Here is a 22398-nt window from a genome sequence, read left to right on the forward strand (position 1 = left end):
CACCCTGGAGATCCCTGACAACAAGGGAAAGCAGAGTGCTTTGGGCAGGAATGGATTTCTGCTCCTGAAGCAGGAAGGCCCTGCAGGCAAGTTAATGCATAGTTAAAGCTGAGAGCTCCAGATGAGGCCAACTAGGACCTTAGCTCAAACGTGTCTGGTGTCTCCTCTCTCAGAGGTCCTGTGACATCTCAGGAATACCTGATTTGTATAGCTCAGGGAGCAGGGGAATGCCTGTTCCAGGGCAGCAGTCAGGGGAGGACAGTTTAAGGACCTAGCTGGGCTCTCAACTCAACACATCTAAAGGATGAGATTGCAGCTTAAATTTTTAGGACAACAAATGATCTAACGTCTGTGTGTGTGTGTATGGGGGGGTGTCTCAGGCTGGGAGGGACATCAAGCATGGCTGGTTGTTGGTGGTGAAGAGCCTCAGGGGTCTGCAAGGTTTCTGGACTGCCCACATCTTCAGAAAGCCTAAACCTATGGTCCACAACCAAGAAAATGTTTGTAGGCAATGCTTCCTGGCTCATCCTCTCTGGAGCAAACCTCAATGAAGAGGAAATTGGGGTGGAAGCAGGTGCTTGCCTCTGGAAGTGCCCTCAGCCCTACCATTTTAAGATCCACAGGAGAAGAACCAGGTTAAAACAGATTTTGAGCTAAAGGGTCTGGGTTTTGTTGTTGTTGCTGTGGTTTTTTTCCCTGCACGTATGCATGTTAAAGTTTGGAGATTCTAAAACTAATCACCTGCCCCTCCCCCTCTGTAGCTGTCACCTGTAAAGACTGGACACAATAGGTTTGAGAGTTTTTTGTTTTTTAACTTGAGCAGATCATGGACAGGGAAAGGGCAAACCACCTGCTCAGAAAGGGAGGTTTGTTTTTCTGGCCGCAAGGGCTGTCCTGTCGGACCTGAGTCCCCAGAGCCCTTCCTTGCAGCATATTCTCCTAGACACTGCAGACTTCTATATGGCCTGGGGTTGGCTCCTCAGTCCTCGAAGATCACTTTAAGAAAAAAGGCGCTGGGTCTCGGTGGCCTTCTGGCTGATTTTCAGGCTTCTTGTGGCAGTTTGGTCAGTATCTCCACGCCCCTTGACATGATGAGGACTGAGTGCTCGAACTGGGCAGACCTGAAACACACAGGGCTGCTGTCAGGACACTGCAGTTTGCCTCGGGCTTCCCTTCCCCAGCAATTCAAAAATAACAGGGCAAACACCTTTGGTTGTCTAGTGAGACGACGGTCCATTCATCCTCAAGGACTTTAAATTCTGGGGAACCTTCAGTGATGATTGGCTCTGTAGGAGAGAAACTATTTATTTAGTTCAGTACATATTGTTTCAGTTGGTAATGAGAGAGAGAGAGAGAGAGAGAGAGAGAGAGAGAGAGAGAGAGAGAGGTTATAAGGAGGCCCCTCCCTCCCTGAGTGTTTCACCCACAGTTCGTGTTGTCATCTTACAAGGGCTAATAATTGATGCTGCTTACACAGTACACTACAAACTAAACAGTAGGGAGAGGAAACGCAACATCATTAAAAAAATGTATGAAGTTGCCTGGTTCATAATTTTTTTTGAGAAAGAAGGGCATTTTAATCAAGCCTTAATTAGGACCCCGTGGATAATAACCACCCAAACACCAGTCCCTCTTATACATTCCAGTCAGTTCTTAAAAAATATTTGAATTTTTAAAACATGCTCAAAATGTTCATTAATCAGCAAATAACAATTTTCTTATTTTACTCTAATTGCTTCTCCATTAAGTCCTACAGTCAGAACTAGGCGGCCTTGGTGGCCCTAGGTGATTGGAATTTGGTGGTGGTGACACCAATCATGCCATCAGCCAGGAATGGGCCGCCACGGAGCACATGCCACTTGCTGACAGAGAGCAAGGGACTTAATCGTCTCTAGTTACTGGGTGTTAATGAAAAAACAAAACAAACAAACAAAAAAAACCAAACAGCACATTATGCCGGTAACAGAATCAGAGGTTGGATGGCTGCAGTCTCCTAAATGTGTTGGTAAGTATCTGATTTAGGAAGACGGGGCTCGAGGATATTATTTAATCACATTTACTATGCATCCAAATTATTTCATTATGCTGATTAGCTTCATTAGTCCTTTGCAGGACTTCAAGCCTCGCCAAAGGCCAGTTTCTGTCCAGGGGCCCCAGCTCTCCAGAGGAGCCCAGCATTGTTTACCTATGGTGAAAGCCATGCCCTCCTCCATGAGCAGATCATTGTCATTAGCTGCAAAGCAAACACAGGAAGGTATGAGAAAAGGGACCAAGGAGGGAAAGAAGCACGGGGTGGGGTGGGGGGGCTGCTTTAAAAACAATTGGCCATTTTGCTTTTGGAAAGGGTTAGGGTTATAGATACCTGGATGAGCCCACAGGGTTAAATGAAGGGCTGGCAGGAGGTGGAGGGGGGGGGGGGATGTTCACCCTTTGTGGTAACTATGTTCTTAGACCCCAGACCCCACCCACTCTTTAGCAGTTTGTCAAGGTCTGGCAGGGAGGCAGCTAATGTCTTCAGATACCAGCAGACTCTTCTCTTTAAGGCTGCTGTTCCCTGTGCCACCTGATGCTACCTCTCCTGGTTTCCCTAGGTTCAAAGGAAGTCCTGGGGAAAAGGTGCCAAAGGACAGCCCCTGGCATGTAGGATGGAGCCAGAGGCTTCGTTCTTCAACAGCTGCCAGCACTGGCATTGGTGAGACACAGGGAGATGGGCTCTTTCTACACTTGACATGGACCTCTTCTGAGCTGTCTTAGGTGGGGGCTCAGATGGGCCACTGTTCGGCTGGGTCTCTAGGGTGGTTTCCAGCTACTTCTTCCAGGGACTTGTCCTATCTCAAGTACACAGGGCAAGATATGGGACTGACTTTCTCTTAGCCCTTGTTCAAATGTTTACACACACACACACACACACACACACACACCCCTACACCTTGAGGTTCCTCCACAGCTGCTTTCTACCTTAACCCAAATCCTCCCACCCCTCCTGGTGGCTGTTGCCTTCTCTCTGTAAGGTATACTAGCCAGACAGTGAAAAACCGGACTCTGGGGAAGGAACACAAGGGTGGGCAAAAACCAGAAAACACTAAAGGGTACATGCTGCTAAATACATCAGCTGTCAACGCTGTGTAGGATGCAGGGAAGTTTAACCACAACAGTCAGCGGTTAGAAAAGGGGGTAGAGAAAGAAAAACAGAAAACAGTCCTGTGTGCACACTGCTGGGACGGCGGTGCAGTGGGGTTTTGTTTGCAGTAACTTCTTCTAGACAAACATCCCTCGGGCCTTCCAGCCATGCATCCTTCGGGAGAAGACCAAAACCAAAATAAACCTCATTTGGGAAATGTGCTGAGCTGTAATTCGACAGCGCAATAACATCCTGGTTAAAATTAAGTAGATAACCTCACACTCCCATACGGGTGGAGGTGGGGGTGGGAACAATGTGGATTCCAGAGGAAGAGAACTTGGAGGAAAACTGATGTCATTCAATAAATCGCTTCCAAATGGACTCTTACCGTGATGCCAGATTTCTGGGTGTCCATGAAAGTACGATCCTATCCCATGTCCCACAAAATGTGGGCAGACTTGGAAACCACTCTGATGAGTTATGCAGCTGTAAAGTGACCAAACGACATCTAATATAATCAAATGTTTTAGTGCACATTAAGATCAAAAATAAAATCATTTAAAATAGACTCTGAAAAAGAAGAAAAAAAAAGTCAGTTCTATTTTGAGTCTGATAATAGCATGAATATTGCCTTCATTCTGGAATTTCAGTGTCGGCTGATGCTTGTTAGCAGTTCTTTTAGATACACAAAGTACATTTAACAAAGATTACTTAGGCAAGAAGTGAATATGCATATGTACAAATGCACGCTGGCATGCACAAGGAGGGTGCACACACACATCTGTAACAGAGGGCCTCAAACTTATCCAGCTTGAACGGCCTTAAGGGGAAAGCACTGAACAGTTACTACTAATTCAGGCATTAGACAGAGACAATTATAATCTCCAAGTATGACTTTCTGCTTTTATGATTTCCTGAACTCTCAACTAATAAGTGTTACACATTTTCTAAACGAACACAAAAGATTATCTGTTTTGTCCATTTTCTTTCAAAATTGGTGGTTATTTTAGGGTTCCACTTAAGAGACACATCATTAGCAAAGTTCACTAGCAAATACTTTTTATCACAATGATATTTAAATGCTTTAAAATTGGACCTAATAATAAATGCGGCCATTTTTGGTTCTACCTGTCCCTTACAAATGTAACCTAACACATAGAATCCAACCCTGAAATCTTTACCTGCAAGGATGGGAAGCTTTGTTGTTGTTGAGATCAGATGAATATGGTTATTTGGGGAGTGCCAGATCAATAACAAGACATACAACACTAATGATTTATGTTTTCACGTGGGCAGAGGGCATGATGCCTGTAGCCCCGCCCACTGCAGTGGGCGGGTGCTTATGGAACCAGGACTGCAATTCCTACCGGATGCAAACGTTTTAGTCCTCAAATTCATTTCCAACAGACTCTAGTTCAGTTTCACACAGACTCTTTGGCTAACACTTTCATGAACTAGCACACCTACATACACTTTTGAAAACTTTTTTTTTAAACAAAGTCTCAGTTGTGTGCCGGGCTGAATGCCCAGGTTAATTTTTAAGAACATTTTAAAGCACTCTCAGATTTATAAGAATATCCACTTAGACAAGGATGTCCCTGTAACCAGCAGAGAGACAGCATTGCATGGAAATGTAGCTTTGATGCAAGCAGTAGGACAGAAACGGATACGCCAAGCCAAGCAAGCGCCATGGAGAGGAGAAGCCAGCTTTCTTCTCTGGAGCTGTGCTGTGGGAATCCAGGCCGCTTTGCAGACCTTGGGCTTTGGCCAGGAGGTGTTTTTAGAAAACATCTTCCCTATGGTGTCTCTCCTTGTTCCACACCACGTATAAACCAGAGGATGGAGAGGAGATAGAAGAAAAAAGATAATTAAATAACTCATGACAGCCGGAGTCAGATTTGTTTTTTTCTACATGAGAATGAGTTATCCTAACACCCATGAGTTGTTAGCTCAGTCCCAACAAACCTCAATAGTTTGAAAAGCACTTCAATATAAAGCATTCTAGTGTTTATTTATTTGTTGTTGTTTTTGAGGGTTTTGGGGGGAAGGGGGTAGGATTTCTCTGTGTAGCCCTGGCTATCTTGGAACTCGCTTTGTATACTAGGCTGGTCTCAAACTCAGGGATACCTGTCTGGGACCCCTGAGATTAAAAGCATCCGCCATCACACCCAGTTAGTATTTTCTTAAAACATATAATAAAATAAAATACTAATCTTATTTATTTATTTATTTATTTATTTATTTATTTATTTATTTTTCTGTCAATGATCCAACTGACTGGAAGTCTTCATGGGTACACCTTAAACATGTGACAATGGTAATCTTCATTTTGATTTTCAATGAGAAGAAAGTCCATTCTAAAAACCCCTTGGGGGTTCTCCCCACCCCCACTTCATACCTCTTCTTCCTCTTTATAAAAGCGGTTGTACAACCACTAAGTTAAGTAACTAAAGATATTTGAGTGCCTTCTCCTGCCACAATTTGCTCTCTGGATCTTGGTGGGACTTCCAGCTACAGTATCCTGTCATATATGCAGGTGCGGAAGGATTTCATGGCTGGGGAAGGGGAGCTGGACACATTCCCCTTGGTTCTCTGGTTGAACATGTTCAGTTCCTGGAAGCCAAGGATGCACTTCTGTTCCTGTTGTCTCCTTTTTGAATTTGTAGTTTTCAACACACACTTAAGTGAGATAAAATCCCATTAATGTTCTCAATCACTGTTTGAAAACACACGCTTTCAACTACTTTGGAACATACATTGAGCACAGACTCTTCTGGTTGTGGGATTTAAATCTGATTTTGGAAAGACAATTCAAATGACTAAGGGAATCAAATTCTACTTCTTCAATGGGAAAGCAAGTGCTGCTCACCCTGACGTGGCAATAGGAAGGTGGGGTGTACACCTACCTCTTTAACTCAGTGTTGGGGGGAGATGCTGGAACAGAGAGGCAGGCAGACCCTGAGAAGTCAGGCAATTGCTCCCCAACGCCAACAGCACTAGAACCACTGCTGTCTCTCAGCACAAGGGTTTTTTCTTGCCCTGAACATTTCACAGATTAAACCCTTTTTCCTGTTGAAATCTACAGAAAATAACTCTCCAGGCATTAGCTTTTCTGTTCTGATTTTCTCTAGCTAAAGTCCTTTAAGGCAGGGCAATGTCGGGTCATGAGGCCTGCACAGTCATGACTGGATGGCTTTCAGAGGGAAAGCCGAGAGAGGACTGCATAAAGGTAGCTTCTGAGCTCACTTTCCAATTATACCTCGTCAAGACTGTCCATGGCTCAGTCACAGCTGATCGGTGGAAGAGAAACTTCCTTTAAGGAGCTTCTTGTAACTTTTTTCTTCAGTTTAATTCCATGTTGTGAAACAGTGAGACTCCTCTTAATATTGTATTAATAACTGTATTGTCTAAATAAATACAACTTCTTAACACACTTAAAATAATTTATGTGACTAAAACTGCATTCCCCAAGAGGGCAGAGGAGTACTATGTTAAGTACACACTTTTAAAGAGGCAAGCACACATGTGGAGCGTTTCATTAGCACTTTCAGATGAGTCCCCGGAGAACTGAGCTCCAAAGGACCTATCTCTTCAGAGACACGGATCCCAAACGGCAGCTGATTTGATAAGTTATGGGATTTTACTTCCTAGGTTTTCAGTCCAAATGGTAGCCTCTCAATGGAGGAATGTACAAAGCCAGGAATCCCCTCTAATGACACAAATGTTTAAGTACAATTAGTCATATTTTTGAAAGCCAAGAACTGTTTTCCAATATAGTGGGACATTTTATTTTTTGTTTCAAGTTGGATCACAAATTACTATATTTTTCTTACAATAGTGCTGAACTTTTATTTGAGGTTCTCTGTTTCTGAAAAGCACACATGATGGATTGAAATAAAAGATAATTTATTGCAATGCTTACTTTCATGTGCAGAGAGACACAGTGTAATTGTAATTTACAGTAGCTGTCAAGCAAAATCCATCACAGATGACATTAAAATGACTTATTTTGCCTGAGCCACTTATTGTTTAAATGTGCATAATCTAATAGAAAGAGATTATTTTTCTAAAAAAAATCTGCTTTGTATCGTTCTAAATTAATATCAAAATATATACTTATGAATTAAACATTAAAAAACCCCATTTATTGATAGTTTCACCATGACATCTCCAAGTGTAAGTTTAAATTATTTTGGAGTGAACTGTCACAGATTAGTGACACATGTGGCTGCACGCTTGTGTTCTTCTCACACATATGGCTAAGACAGATTATTGTGGAGCAGACGTGGTTAGGGAGCGGGTGTAATAGCACCAAGGCCTAGAGAGATCACTGGGAGTCACTCATGGGGCCAAAGGGCACGGAGAAAACTGTCTTTGTGAAATCACATTAACTGACACTTCTTCAGAGACACCCTTCTGTCTTTTAGGTTTCTGAGTGGGATTTCAAGTTTTAGGGACTTTAGGGTTTGGGGTAGCACTCGAGACATGCAAGTTGCCTGGGTGTTTTAAGAGTCTATCAGTAGAAGGAGGCTATGGCAGACGGCAACTTAAAGAAACGAGACCCAGTTGAAAGATGTTTGTAAACCTTTGGTCTGTAAAGATCTCAAGTACTTTTTGGCTCAACGGTGAATCTCATTTGTTTATTTAGTCTTTAAAGATTTTTTTTTTCCTGAATAAGAAAAGGCAAAACAATAGATGTCCAGAAATACTGCTGTAATGCACCAGAACAAACATTTGTCAGAATCTGGGGCCAGCCTCCTCGCCAGCGGCAGACATAAACTATCTAAATAATGAAATGCATTCGGGTAAGAGTAAAAAGTTCATTGTCTGTTATTTTGCACATAGTTCTCTGGGTAGAGCTGTTGGGGCTGATCTGGTTTTCAAAGGAGTCTGTTCATGCAAATTCATACTCTGCCCAAACTGACCTTCGCGTCCAGATAGCTAAAATCCAATGTCACTTTGAATTCCACTCTTCTTTGCTGTTGCTTTTTTTTTTTTTTATGTAGCTGGAATTAATGTAGTGAATATGTAATGAAATGCATTATCCTGCATGGAGATTTATCAGATTTTCTGACTGAATGCTGTGCTTTGCAAGGACTAGCTGGAGTTCACCTGCATGTTGGTGTGGCGTGTGGCTCTTTTTTGTAAAGAGTTAAGTCGTATACAAAAAGGGGGAACAAAGGTCAGCGCCCAGCCACCACTTGAATGTGAGATTTTTCTTTTTATTCCCCTTGATGTATACTAGGCTCTGTGTTATTAGTCTTAATGATGGAAAATTGTAGTGTTGATACAAATCTTTTTTTCAAAGTAGTAGGCGGGAGCTCCATTTGTTAGTAAGTTTTTTTGTGGCTAAAAGCCACGGACAGTACATTTATGTAGCAGTAAAAGGCCTGGATGCTCTTTCCATAGCAGAGTTAATTATTCCTACTGTGACCTTACTGATCTAGCCTGTTCCCAGTACATCTCATCTGCACGCCTGCTCCTCTGTGTAGATGGTGTCAGGGAATATGAAAAACCCTATAATGAAACCATTTTCATGATGGAGAAAGGCTACTGGAGTTGCACTTGCTACAAAGAGGCTCAATTATATGAGTAATTGTGATAATTTTCTACATTCATAGCCTTCAATGGGGAAAGAAGAATGAGAGCCACAAAGGAAAATTACTTTAACAAGAAAGTACAGAGAGTAAAAATGGAAGAAGAGACAAAAAAAGGGGAAAAAATAACCAGAAAAAAAAGTTTAAAAAATAGATCTGGAGGGAGGAATAGCAAGACAGCGAGAACAACAGAAGCTCGAAAGCCCATGTGCAGCTGTGTTGTACAATTAAATTGAATTTTTTTTTCTGCAGTTGATGAATGTGACTACTGCAAATGCGCCTCTGTAGTTAGCTATCATTTGTTGTTCCGTGACAGGAAAAGGATAATTACCTCTCAGAGAGAATCAAAGGCTGACATGCCCTTTAGACACAGCCATGAATGCAGAGCTCCACAGAATGCTTGAATAAGAATCTAGTGTTCTCTGCCCCCTTCGACTGAAGAATAAATTTTGTTAAAATGCAAGAGCGCCACCAGTAAATTTGTTGAACCCTAGGTGTTCAAAAATATGAGGTGCATCTATCGACTCATCCCATTTGCAAAAATAAAACTGCATTTTGAATTCATTTCTATTATATTCGTGGACAGTAAGATAGTGAGATATGCATTAAATTTCTTTTCCCAGTAGGGGTCTGATTCAACATTTCCTATGAAAGAACAGAGAGACACTATCCTTTTTTCCCAGGCTAGTTAGCCTATAATTTAAAACTGTCAAAAACACAATTTTGCTCAAAGTCTTCAATAAAAGCTTCTCAGATATAACCCAAAGAGATTTTACTAAAGTTTGATTCAGACACTGTTACAATATTTTTAAAGCCATAAATACATTTAACTGATATTTTACTGCCTTTTTTCTTAAAGTATTTGAAGGCGTACTCAGAGAAAGAGGCAGCATCTTTTCAAGGTGACGAAGCCTTCCACCCTTTGGGCAGACGGGATGTATTCAAAGGCTCGGGCTCAGACTAATGAGAACAGCACTTTAAAGGGGTCTGGCAGATCATCTTTAACAAAATGTGTTACTTTTAAATGAAAACACATATTCTGGATGTCTACTTCAAAACATTTAGGGTAAAAAAAAAAAAGATCTGAAAGTGGGAAACAGATTACAAAGAAAAGTCTTGAATTCAGAAAATACACTCATACTCTAGAAGCAAGCACAGCAAAACTCTGGGAAAGTAAACAATGCTTTATAGGAAAAAAAGAAAAAAGAAAAAAAACGGATCCAGAGGAAAAGGGACACAGAAAAGCCTCTTGGGCTATTTCTTAATCTTAGCTCACACCTCTGATCTCTGCATCACAGGAATGCTTCCCTTCATTCCTTTATAGAATGGGTTTTTTTCCCTCCTTTCTCACTATCCAGGGGCTGGGACCATGAGCCCCTTCTTAGGTACTTTCTTTCACATTTGAGTAAAAGAACATCACAGACCAACATGTCAAGCTAAAACAAAAGCAGCCACATAAATATTGCTCACTGCTCCAGTAAGTTTCCCAGCTGACCCTGGTCAAAATTCACTTTTTTTAAGCTTTTTTTTTTTTTTTAAACAACCCAGGGGACAATACTATAGCCTGGCAGTTCACATGCTGATATCAGACTGAATGATGGCTGTGAATCATAAAATATGTCATCAGCTTTATACCAGGCCACCCATAACCTTTGTGCCATTTGCCGGCCCTCCTCTTTCTCCGTCAGTGCAAGGCTTACCTGATTGTGTTTCCAATTACAGAGAAGGGGGCCCCAGCTCTGCAAGCTGCAATCGCTTCATCTCTACACCTCCTGGCAACCTCCACTAACTTCTTACCACTTTCATCCACATTGCCCACCAGAAAGGTTTCAGAGGTGTCTCCATGGTAGCCATTGTAATAGACCTAAACACAGGCACACATTTTAAGGTACGTCCTTTTCTGGAATTCTCCTCTCCTAAAGTCTATATCCTGTTTATATATTCAGTAAATGTATTACCTTCTCAGAGTTGGTCTCAAGTTCTCATAATAATTAAAAATCACCATTTCTAAAATTTAAAAGCTGAAACCATGTGATTCTGCAACATCTGAAAACAAACGAATGAGCAGCTCGGCTTCCTCAGCTTTGGGATTAGTAATGCTATTGTAACATTCTGATCCCTCAGTTTATTTCCGAGAGAGCAAAAACTACACTTGGAAAAATTAGTTACTAAATACATTCACCTACAATTACCACAGTGGGTTTAGAAAATTAAGTATTTAGCATCCTAAAACATGTCCTCGGTGTCGTAGGGATTTGCATGCTCTTTTATTTACCGGCTGGCTCTACACTCAGAAATGGTACACAATGGCAAGAAGAAATAAGACCGACACGTCAGCATCAGAACGGTGAGCAGGAGAATTTCATGCGAAGGACGGAAGTGGCTCGATGCAGTAAGGAAACATGTTACAAAAATTCTACGCCTGAAACTGGAATTCGAATCAAATGTTCCAGAAAGCATGAGGATAACCGGACACAGTCCGAATGGATTTTTCAAGAATTAGAACATATCAAAGCAAGCTGAGGAGTGAAACCACAGAAAGATAATTTTATCAGTCTTTGGTGACGCAGAAGCGCCATGTGATCTTGAACAACATCAGGCTCGCCATGAAACCCAATGATTAGCAACACCAGGGTACATGGAGGAGGCAGAGGACACTGGCTGACTATTGATCCTTGGACATGGCGTGGCATTTACAATGTTGCATAAATTTATCCCATCTAATTATCTTCGCAGTTCTCCTTTCCCTAAGGTGGAACACAGAGACTATGAGAAGAGCTATTTATTTAAGCTTTGTCTGAACTAATGTCACACCCATACACTACCATGCAATGAAGACATGCTGTACTGGGCAGTAAGAAGACACCACCAAAAGGCTTCACAGACATCTCTGGCTTTTAAGTCAGGAAACTGAGACACAGACACACAACGTGTTTGGGTTCCTGGCAGAGTACAAAGGTATACCCCAACCAGTCTGCTAGACTGATGGCTTGTTAATCCCCCCACAGTACAGTCATGCTTGCTAATTTATTCCCGCTTATATTCCCTTACAGAAAAATGTAAGCTTTTGTCATATACGAGAATTTATAATTATGTTAATATAAGTGTAGTTATTCAAGAAATGTGACTGCATGTTGTTAAGTAAAATATATTGTTTAAATTCATTTAACTTGCTGTTTCTTATTACCTTAAAATTAAAAACATATAGAAATTATTTGTCTGTGTGCGTGTGCGTGTCTGTGTCTGTGTGTGTGTGCGCGTGCATGTGTGTGCACGCGTGTGTGTAGACAACTTGCAGGAGTCAGCTCTCTCCTCCACTGTGCAGTCCCAGGAACTGAACTCAGGTTGTCAATTTTGGCAGCAAGCACCTGTACTCACTGATCCATTTCATCAGCCCTGCTCATATTTCTTTCTCAATAGCTCTTAAGACAACTATTTGAAGGATTCAATGCATATATGGAATACTGGAGATTGTGTGTTACTGGAGATTGAACCCAGGGCTTTGCACATGCTCAACAGGAAGAAGACACATTTGAAACACTGGGGCAATCATCTATAACTACAATTTGTCCCCACAAACCATTCGTATACTTCACTTAACAAGTATTAGTTGAGCAACTACTATGAACACCACATAATTATAAAAAATTTAACTTTCAAGAGAAAAAGCAACCCATTTTCTTGGGGTACATATTAGACTAGAGAACCATAAAATGCAATGGGTATTTCCAGACAAAAATGCAGAAGCTAAAAATACACTTCTTCAGTTAATAAAATATTTCATAAGAAATATAATTTTTTCATACTGACCAAAATGTCTTTTAGAGTCCTTTACATTTCTAGATACTAGAAAGCATTTCAAGAGAGTTTAAGAATTGTTGGAATAATTTCAGCTTCAGACATGAAATTCTCTATTAAAAGCCTTCAGGAAATCCAGAAAGGGGTAATATGCTCTCTCTGGGCCTGTTGGGAACAGCATGGGACACTCCTTATTTCATTTGAGCAGCAATATTTTATTAGTGGGCTATTAGATTAGGGAATAAATGTGATCCTTAAAGTCAGGTTCATTCCGAGATAAAAATGTATCACAAGAGAGACTTTATTTCAGGTGCACGTCACAGAGCACCTCCTACACAATCCTGAGTTGGAAAGACCCCAACAGGATGTATGGAGTGACACTCAAGCATTCTGATACAAGAATGCGGGCATGACATGGGTAAGGATTGTTTGGCTATACCTGTGCACAGATTGACAGGAAGAAGAAGAAAAAAGACAAGTCTGAATTAAACAACTAGGAACCTGACAGGATGAGGCTGGTTTCTACCGTATTCCCACTGCCACCCAACATTATTAAAAATTATTTTCTCACTAAGAGAGAAATAGAGAATTTTTTTTTAAACTGATGCTCATCTCCCAGAGTTCTGGTCATATGTTCACATCTTATTTATCTAAAAGTTACTAATTAATCCTAGATGCACAGATTTTATTTATCCTTTGGGCAGTCCAAGAGGCGCCATTACAGACAATCTGAAACCCCATAAGCATGGACAGTCCAAGTCTGGGGATGGTGAGAGGCTCGGAAATCAAGCATACCGCTTGCAGCGTGTAAAGCCTCCGGACCCTAAGTTGCCTCGCTTAGGCTTGTTGTTGTTTAAAAAGAGAAGCCATCAACCATCTGGGGGAAACTTAAATCCAGACAGAAGAAAACCATTCTGCTTGCGTGCTTTTGAGCTCAGGCCTCTCTCCACCAGAGATGGAACACAACGCTACCTTCGGGGAGTTTAATAAATCTAGGGAACACGGCTAGCAAAAGAGGCGCTGTCCAAATAGACTGACACGCAGGCCAATGTAGCCCCTAATGACAGAGTAAGATAATGACAGGCCCCACTCAAAATCAGCAGGAAGAGGAAGATCAATCTTAGCAGAGTGAAGGAAAAATGCTGGCTTTCTCCGTGTTAGCTCATCTCATACATATCCAGCGTCAGCAGCTGCCCAGTGCTGTGGTGCTCTGCATTAACCACACAGTGGATCAATAACAATTACACCTTCTCAAAACCGTGACACGTAGCAGGATTGGGCTGACATTTCACTTAGGCCAACATTGATCTCAGTGCATCTGATTCCAGCCCGAAATTCAAGTCAGGCCTAGGTTTCCTTGGAATAAACACAGAGTTAAAGACAAAAAAAGGAAACCAGCTGCTTGTGTCCGGGGCTGGAAGTAAACAGCACTCCCCTGAGCCAGTGCAGCTCATAGTTTTAAGTCACTCTCCTTCCTGTTGCTACTAGTGATTCTCAAGTTGATCAAAGATGATTTTTTTTATATGATTTACTCACCGTGACATCAATGTTGATAATATCTCCATCCTGAAGAGGTCGGCTGAAACATAAACAGAGAGAAAATGGTGATAGACAGATCTCAGTAAAGAGAACCGTGAAAATAAACACCCAAGGACCACTACTGCAAAACCAGTGAGCTGCAGGGATAATCCGTAGCAAGGCCCGGATGGTTGGACTAACCGGATCTGACCTTCGTCTTACTGTTAATCACACCACATTTTATAAGAAATGCATGAAACAAATATTGCTGCCTTAAGATTTGATGATTCCTTTAAAAGGTATATTTCCTAATTACCTTAAGTTTGTAAACAGCCAAAACAACAGTTGTCAATAAAAATTTACCTCCATTATCATATGGTGAAAACTGAACAAGGTAAAAGAAATAGGCGATGTGCAAATATTGTTGTGGCTCACACACTGCTTTAAGAAACATCAAAGGGGTGGTGGTACAGCCGTGAAGAGGTAAAATACCTCAAAATTTGTGTTTCGTCATAATCAGTTTCAGAAGTGTGAGTGCAGGCAGGTTTCAATTGAACCGCGGTGTTTTTCAGTACGTGCTATGGATCTTAGTTTCCAAAGGAACAATACATCATTGAAAAATGAATACCTGTCAGGAATGCCATGACAGAGCACGTTGTTTACAGAGGTGCAAACAGATTTTGGAAAGCGTCCATAGCCCAGAGGTGAGGGATATGCGTCATGCCTGATGATTTCCCGATGAACTAGTGCGTCTACCTCTTCAGTTGTCATGTCAACCTGGGGCAGGGAAGAAAGTGTGCGGCGGCAGTTGAAGACATCTCCTCTCTCTACTGACTATGTCCACGACAAGAGCACTGCCAAGGTGAGACTGCATACGCTCATCACAATGAATTCACAGGTAACACTAATTATTCAAGACTCTGGCCACCTTCCTCAACCAAGCTGTTTTGGTGCTCGTTTGGGTATAGCGTGGTGTTATATACCATTAGGGAACAGAGCAGTGATGAGTCCCTGTTAGGCTGATTTCAACAATCCATCTTTCATCAATTCCTTCCTCTTCCTCAAGGGTCAGAGCTCTGGCTAACAGAAGCATACAAATAAGCATACCAGCAGAATGCGGGCCTAGAGGAGCCAGAAAGGAAGCTTTATCCATGCCTTTGTATCTTGTTGAAACATTGCAACAGCAGACAGGAGATGGACCGTCATTTTAAAAACTTAGTTTATTTTCAGTAAGTTTGATTTCTTTCATGCCTAGATATTTTTTTAATGCCCCTTGGTCTAGAAAAGGCCCAATTATTTTCCAACAAAGATAACTGAAATAGAGGGGTCTTGTTTTGTTTTTGCCTTGCACTGCTGGAGATTGATTCTGGGGCCTGCCCTATGCTAGGCAAATGTTCTGCTGTTGAACTAGACCCCAAGTCCAGAAACTGAGTTTCATAAGCACATGAAGAATGTCTCCATAAATAACCATACCACAAATAAAATTCTATACCAAAGTAGTTGCTAACAATTTCCTCGGTAATTTCTTATGTTATTTTATATTCACCTTATGCTTGGTTATGTTGCTGTAACAGGTTCATTACACAGACGACATAGTAAGCAAATTCACCATTGAGTCCCCACTTTGAAACTACATTTATGTTTTCTTTATGAACTGCAGATGGCAGGATGTTTTGGGTTATTCTGAAAGAAGAGACTCTCGTAGCAGTAAGACATATATATATATATATATAATATATATTATATATATATATATAATAGATAGATAAATAGTTAGACAGACAGACAGATAAGTCTTGCCATATTATTGTGGTTTTGTGGACTAGGCCTAGCCTTTTTTTGAAGGACACTTAAAAGAGGGAGACTACAGGGTAGGACCAACACTTTCAACACATGGAGGTAATGATTTAGAAAACAGAAGCAGAACACCACAGAGGCAAAGTGGCAAAGCCAAAGTCCTCTGCCATAGATTGCCTTGGATAGGCTGAGTCAGCCAACTATATCTAGAATCCTGCCAGTTATGACCAAATTTAGAAGTTTACATTATTTCTTGAATAAACACATAGTAAAATCCCCTTTTCCCATCATAAGGCTTTACTTTTTAAAAAATCAAATTATTAACAGATGAGTACAAAAGGAAAGTTAAGGAAATAGGAGAGAAAACTCATATGTAAGTCACACTGAGGCTTGGTAAGACACCACCTTTAAACTCTTCCCAGCCAGGAGGAGGACGTGCCGCGCCAGCCGACAAGCCTCACGAAGCCCTTGGATCTGATCTTCATTCTTAACTTCTATGCTGTCTCCCCAGTCGGGCACAATGCCTGTCGTCACATAGTCTGGCTTCTTTATGTGCTTGGGGAAAAGGGATTGAAAACGGAGATCAGAACCCAGCACACGACAATGGCATCATTTTTTTCAGACACAGCCTCCTACTTCATGGAGTTCTGCCCTTCCTGCCGAAGCACCGACCTCCAAAGCCAGAGCAACAGACCCTCCAGGCTACCCTTGGTTCCTTCCCCTGCCCTTTTGAACTTAACATGGCCTGGTAGTGCAGCTCTGGATGGTCTGTTAACCTCACCAGGCTTTGAGTCAGTCGGGTTCGACTGTAGCAGATTTCTGGTCAAAACAAACAGCAGTTTTCTGTTCTGTTCTCCGCACGAGCTCGTTAGAAGCATGGCCTAGGATGAAAAAGCGCCAAGTTCCCAATCTACACAATGGCTACTTAAGAAGCATTCTCTTCTTCTTCACACCATGATAAAATGTATGCAAAGGACAGCTCTCGACACCCTCTGCCAGTAAGTCCACGTGGAAGGGCCTCAAGCCCATCGGGCTCTACCACACACATTCTTATAGTAGGTAATGTACCAACTGAGCACCAGAGGTCAAACAAAACAGCTTGTCTTTCTTGATGTCTTCTCCGAGGGCAATAAAATCACTTAGAATGTTTCCATCTTTAATCAAGAAGAAACAGTCCTCTCCTAACCCAACACCACACATCCAACCCTGATCCCTCCTGTGGCTGGTTCTCCAGCACTGAACCCACTTCTGTCTGCCCTAACGTCTGCAGGGCCCTTTCTGGGTCATTTGTAGCAACACTGCTGACCATAACACAGTGAAGCTACACAGAAGTTTGGGCTAGGAGCCATACTCGGGACTGTAGGGCTGAGCATGTGAAGAGTGTTTGTGAAGAGTGCCAGGCCAGACCTTAGGATCTTTCCATACTTCAGCGATCAGAAGGGATTTTTTTTCTATTCATTTATTTGGCTTTTTTGTTTGTTTTGTTTGTTTGTTTGTTTGTTGAGATGGGATTTCTCTGTGTAGCCCTGGTAATCCTTGAACTTGCTCTGTAGACCAGGTTGGCTTCAAACTCAGAGATTTGCCGGCCTCTGCCTCACAAGTGCCCGGACAAATGCCCAGCTCCTTTGTTTTTGAGCTTAGGTCTCTCAGTGAACCTGGAGCTCATGGGTAGCTCGAAGCTCCTGTGCTCTCCTCCCCATCCACCAGCACTAGAATTACAAGCATACACCACTACACCAGGGGTCTGTGTGGGTGCTGGGGATCTGAGCTCAGGTTATTAACTCTGGTGTGGCAAACACCGAATAAGCCATCTTTCCAGCCTGAGAGAGGCTTTTCTTATTCTGGGAATAGAATGGCCTGGCTTGCCACAGCTGAGCCCTGGAGGGGCACCTCTGTAGCGGGATATGTTAATATTACTTGCAACACGCCTCCTCTCCTATAATCACCCACCAATTCCCACAATTCACCAAGTCTCCTCCCAACAAGCTTATATTCTCATTTCTGCTCTGTGCTCTGCTTTGGTTACAACTACAGGCTGGGGAGATGCTGGGTTGTTTCTAAAACTGGCCAAATGCAAAATACAACACATTTCCTTTATCTACAGGTGCATGTGTGTGCATGCACGGATGGAATCAAATATGTATTCACGTGTGCAGAACTGTGGAGTCCACAAGACAGTACCTGATGTCTTCCTTTAACTGTTCTCCACTCGTTTATTTTTGTTTGTTTGTTTGTTTGTTTGTTTCTGAGACAGGGTTTCTCTGTATAGCCCTGGCTGTCCTGGAACTCACTCTATAGAGCAGGTTGGCCTTGAACTCAGAAATCTGCCTGTCTCTGCTTCTCAAGTGCTGGGACTAAATCCACCTTATTTTTTAAGGCAAGGCCTCTCACTGAATCTGGAGCTTACTGGTTTGATTAGACTGGCCAAGGACCCTTAGGGATCTAACTGTTTCTGACTCCCCTCTCCAGCTCTGGGATTACAGGCATATGTTACAGTCCTGGGCGTTGTTGTTGTTGTTGTTGCTGTTTTACATGCACCTGGGGGTGAACACAGGGTCTCATGTTTGCAGAAGAAAGTGCTTTATTGACCAAGCTATCTCCCCAGGCCAAGTCCTAAAGACTTCTTTTTGGTTTTACTTAAAAAAAAATAAAAAAAAAAAGTGGCAATTTTATGACTAATACTAAACGCTGGCTCTTTCTACAATGGCCAGACCTAAGCCAAACTAGAACTTTTGGCTTTTTTTGTCACTTAACCCGTTTTACAAAAATGGACTACTCACCTTTTCGAGGAATGCTCAGTGTGCTTCATTATAGAAGTATAAAAGAAAGAAAGCACGTGATTTTTGTAGCAAGTCTATATTTCTTTTATTACTTTCCTTCTTCCTAAACAATCCCTTCCACCTCCTTTGCCCTGAATTTTCAAAGACAGAGAGATTGTGCTTCCAGAGTACTGAAAACTTTGGAGGGGATCAAGAATGTTCCAGCTTTTATTTCATTTATTCTAAAAGAAATTATTCAAAGAACATAGTAACATAGAAATGTAAGGGCTTAAAATATTCAGTGCTAGTTTCCACGAATCTCTCTTAAATCACCCCAATTTTACAGTCATTTTCAAAACAAATATCATGAACTATATACACATAGTTTTAATTTCATGTTAGAAGTCTAACATAAAAAATTTTACAATTAAAACTTGAAGTTCTAAACAAGTTAAGCAGTTGTTTGCCCAGACCTTATTTTTGCTTAAATTGGTATTCTCAAGCTACAGTATGTTAAAATAAAATGTCTCCTGTCACAAATTGAAATCAGAAGACCAAGTTTTAAATTCGTGATTCAAATGTGCTTGTGCCGTCCACCTGTGCTCGGCCAGCCGGCAGAGCGGCAGCCTGCAGCAGCCTGTAGTGAGACAGTACCTTGGGGACAGGATGTGCGGGAGAGACTGCAGCCGGTGAAACCACATGGTGGGAGATATCCCTTTGTCTCCAGAAAAAGAAATGTCTTCTTTGTTGACTGCCTGACCGCTTGTGTGGGCAGATATGATTGAGTGGAGGAGACAGAATTCTCTGACAACCTGTGAGCAGAGATAGAGCTATTTCAGGTTAGGAAGAAAGAAAGGATGTTAACGGGACTGCCCGGGAAGGTGTCGCTACCTATTAGATCATTAGTCTCCTTCTTTATTGACTCAAAAAAGAAAGCCCCCAAAAGAAACAGGGGCTGCAGTATTCTGGGCTCTGGTACACAGTAGCACACCATATTGACTAACTAGCACCGTTTACATAAATTTCTGACGGTGGAAAGCTTTACTCTAATAGGAAATAAACATACCGACGATGTGCCTCACAGCGGGTGTGGAAAAGAACAATTTCTGCTGCGGGGCCTTGTGTGACGATGTCCAGATAACCCCAGAATTCAGGGCACTACTTTGGTGGCTCTATACTCTTTAAAACTATTTTCCCTTCAAAAGCCACAGACAAATTGCCAGCTGCACTTTTGGCCTCCGTGGGATTGAGACTGTGTGTTAAGTTCTTTCGAGTGAAGGCATAATACCGAAATTCATTGTGACGAATGCTCAAGTTGGTCCAAATAGCAAAAATGTAAGTATAACCAAAGAAAATGAACATAGAGATTTAGAGGTCTTCATTAAAATATTAAAAGCACATCTTTGACTTAGTAATTTATCTCTTCAAATGTCCTATGGATAATACAATTTGAAATGATAAATGTATGGCACCATACTCTTACTTAACAACTATTTGGACAAAAAATCGTGAAGCAGCCTGATTCCAAATGGGATGTATCAACAGGGGATGGGCTAAACATATAATATAGTCTATCCTCCCAACAGAAAATTCTTGGGCCATCAAGAAGAACAGAGCTAACTATGGCAGCACACACCCATAATCCTAGCACTTGAGAAGCAGAGGCAGGAGTGTCAGTTCAAGGCCATCCTCGGCTACATGTGAGTTTAAGGTCATCTTGGGCTACATGGGACCCTGACTCCGGAGAGTAGAAAAAGGAGGAGGCGCTACATGGGCTCTGCGCATTGATTGGCAGGGCCACAAGACAGTGTTACGTTATGGAAAGCACAAGCTGAGCGACATCCATAGGAAGCGTGTCAAGTGCAGGCGAGAGTGGACATGGTCGAAATGCATTGCCCACAGGTAAGAAATTCATAAAGAATAAATTATAAAATCATGTTCAAATAGGAAACCCATTAGTGTAAAAGAAGGTGCTGGAATAGTTATTTATATAAGCATGTAGATATCTATACACTTCCAAAATTAATATTCATCAATAGTGTGTGATAGAGCAAGAGGTGAGAAGACTAAAAGCCATCTGCTTCTCCATAAATAAATAAATGGAGAAATATCCACTTTCATTACTATTACAATAAAAGTAATAGTTGAGACAAATCTTTCACAGGCCACAACTACATGAAGAGTTGGCGAACGGCAGATCCCTGTATACTGCTTAACATCTAAAATGTTTTTGGTTTTTTGGGTTTTTTTTTTTTTTTGGTTTTTTGGTTTTTGGGTTTGTTTTTTGTTTTTTGTTTTTTGTTTTACATTTATAGTGGTTGGGAAAAATCAGAAGAAATTGTATCTTACAAGATAAAATTGTGTGGAATTCAAGTTCCATACCTACCCTCAGTTATTTACAACTGGTCATGACTGTCCCTAAACTAAGACAGAGCTGATTAGCCATGACAAAGACACATGGACAAAAACAAACAAATAAAAACAAACAAACAAAAGGCTGTCATCTGGTCTGAGGGTGGAGTGTCCTCTGGAAAAGAAGCCTGGAACTTCTGGAGAGCTGTCTCAATCCTACCACTTGCTGGCTCTCTATGTGCCCCAATGTGTGAGAATCAACTGGAACAAGAAATGTGGAAGTATGCCATGTTTAGCAGAGGCTAATAATCAACAGCTTCTTCATGGACATATGAAAAGTAAAACGGGGGGCGGGGGGAGGCTGGAGAGATGGCTCATCAGTTAAGAGTACTGGCTGATCTTCCGAAGGTCCTGGGTTCAATTCCCAGCACACCTAGCAGCTCACACCTGTCTGTAGCTACAGTTACAGGGAATCTGACCCCTCACACAGACAGACAAGTGGGCAAAACACCAATGAACATGAAATAAAAGTAAATAAAAAACAAAGGTAAAGAAAAACATACAGTAAAATGTGAAGTAAACTTTAAGCTCCTGAAAGAGCTTTAACACTAAACGCCATGTCAGCTTCTGAACAAGGTGTTTTACATCTCCTGGCTCATTTGTCTTCACAAGAGCCCTGTGAGTTCAGAACTGTACTATATTCACTTTTAACTTTTTTTTTTTTTTTGGTTAACTTTTATGTATTTGGATGGTTTGCTTGCATCATCTGGTAGAGTGCCTGCAGAAGCCAGAAGATTTTGAATCCTCTGAAATCGTAGTTAAAGATGGTTGTGAGCTGCTATGTGCTAGGAATTGAAAGCAGGTCCTCTGGAAGAGCAGCCAGTGCTCTTAACTGCTGAGCCATCTCTCCAGCTACTGTTACTATATTTTATAGGGGAAAATACCAAGTGTGAAGCAGGATATGCAGTAAGGACCAAAGCTGAGGTAAACTCCCCAATCACCTCTCTCTGAGTTATTTCAATAAAATTAGCTAATATATGGAAACATCCAGAAAAATGGAGAAGATATCACCAAATCACTGTTCACTAATATTTTTTTTTTCCAGAATGTGTCAATGGGCTTACCAAACCTCCTTCCCTGAGCACACATGCTTCAGTGAGACAGTTGGGCATTCTGCCATATGCAATGGAAAATCTGGAGACTGGAATCACTCTATGATTCTACCCCCCTAGTTGTACCCTAACAAAGGCCAACGTATAAAATGCAGTACTCCCATCCTGAGGAGAGTGCATACTACGATTACAACTAATAACACCAGTATCAAGAAAGATGCAGCGGCTCAGCCAGATGTGGTGGCGCCTGCCTTTGATCCCAGCACCCAAGAGGCAGAGGCAGGTAGGCAAGAGAGTTTGAGGCCAGCCTGGTCTATAGAGCGAGCTTCAAGACTACATAAAGA

General features: G+C 41.7%; 1 protein-coding gene across 1 annotated transcript in view; it reads right to left on the bottom strand.

Annotated features, from left to right (window-relative positions):
• Window positions 1-787: 787 nt before the first annotated feature.
• Window positions 788-22398, bottom strand: part of Metap1d (methionyl aminopeptidase type 1D, mitochondrial) — a 68893-nt gene continuing 47282 nt past the window's right edge. Inside the window, exons 2-10 of the mRNA XM_028762919.1 lie at window positions 19245-19402; window positions 16237-16386; window positions 14663-14811; window positions 14053-14095; window positions 10419-10582; window positions 3510-3607; window positions 2186-2233; window positions 1208-1286; window positions 788-1121 (exon numbers count right to left, since the gene is read on the bottom strand). Coding sequence (XP_028618752.1) covers window positions 1043-1121; window positions 1208-1286; window positions 2186-2233; window positions 3510-3607; window positions 10419-10582; window positions 14053-14095; window positions 14663-14811; window positions 16237-16386; window positions 19245-19402 — 968 coding nt within the window. The 3' untranslated portion in view covers window positions 788-1042. The remainder of the gene's footprint in view (window positions 1122-1207; window positions 1287-2185; window positions 2234-3509; window positions 3608-10418; window positions 10583-14052; window positions 14096-14662; window positions 14812-16236; window positions 16387-19244; window positions 19403-22398) is intronic.

This window comes from Grammomys surdaster, unplaced genomic scaffold (genome assembly GCF_004785775.1).
Source record: "Grammomys surdaster isolate TR1022 unplaced genomic scaffold, NIH_TR_1.0 136, whole genome shotgun sequence".
Lineage (NCBI taxonomy): Eukaryota > Metazoa > Chordata > Mammalia > Rodentia > Muridae > Grammomys > Grammomys surdaster.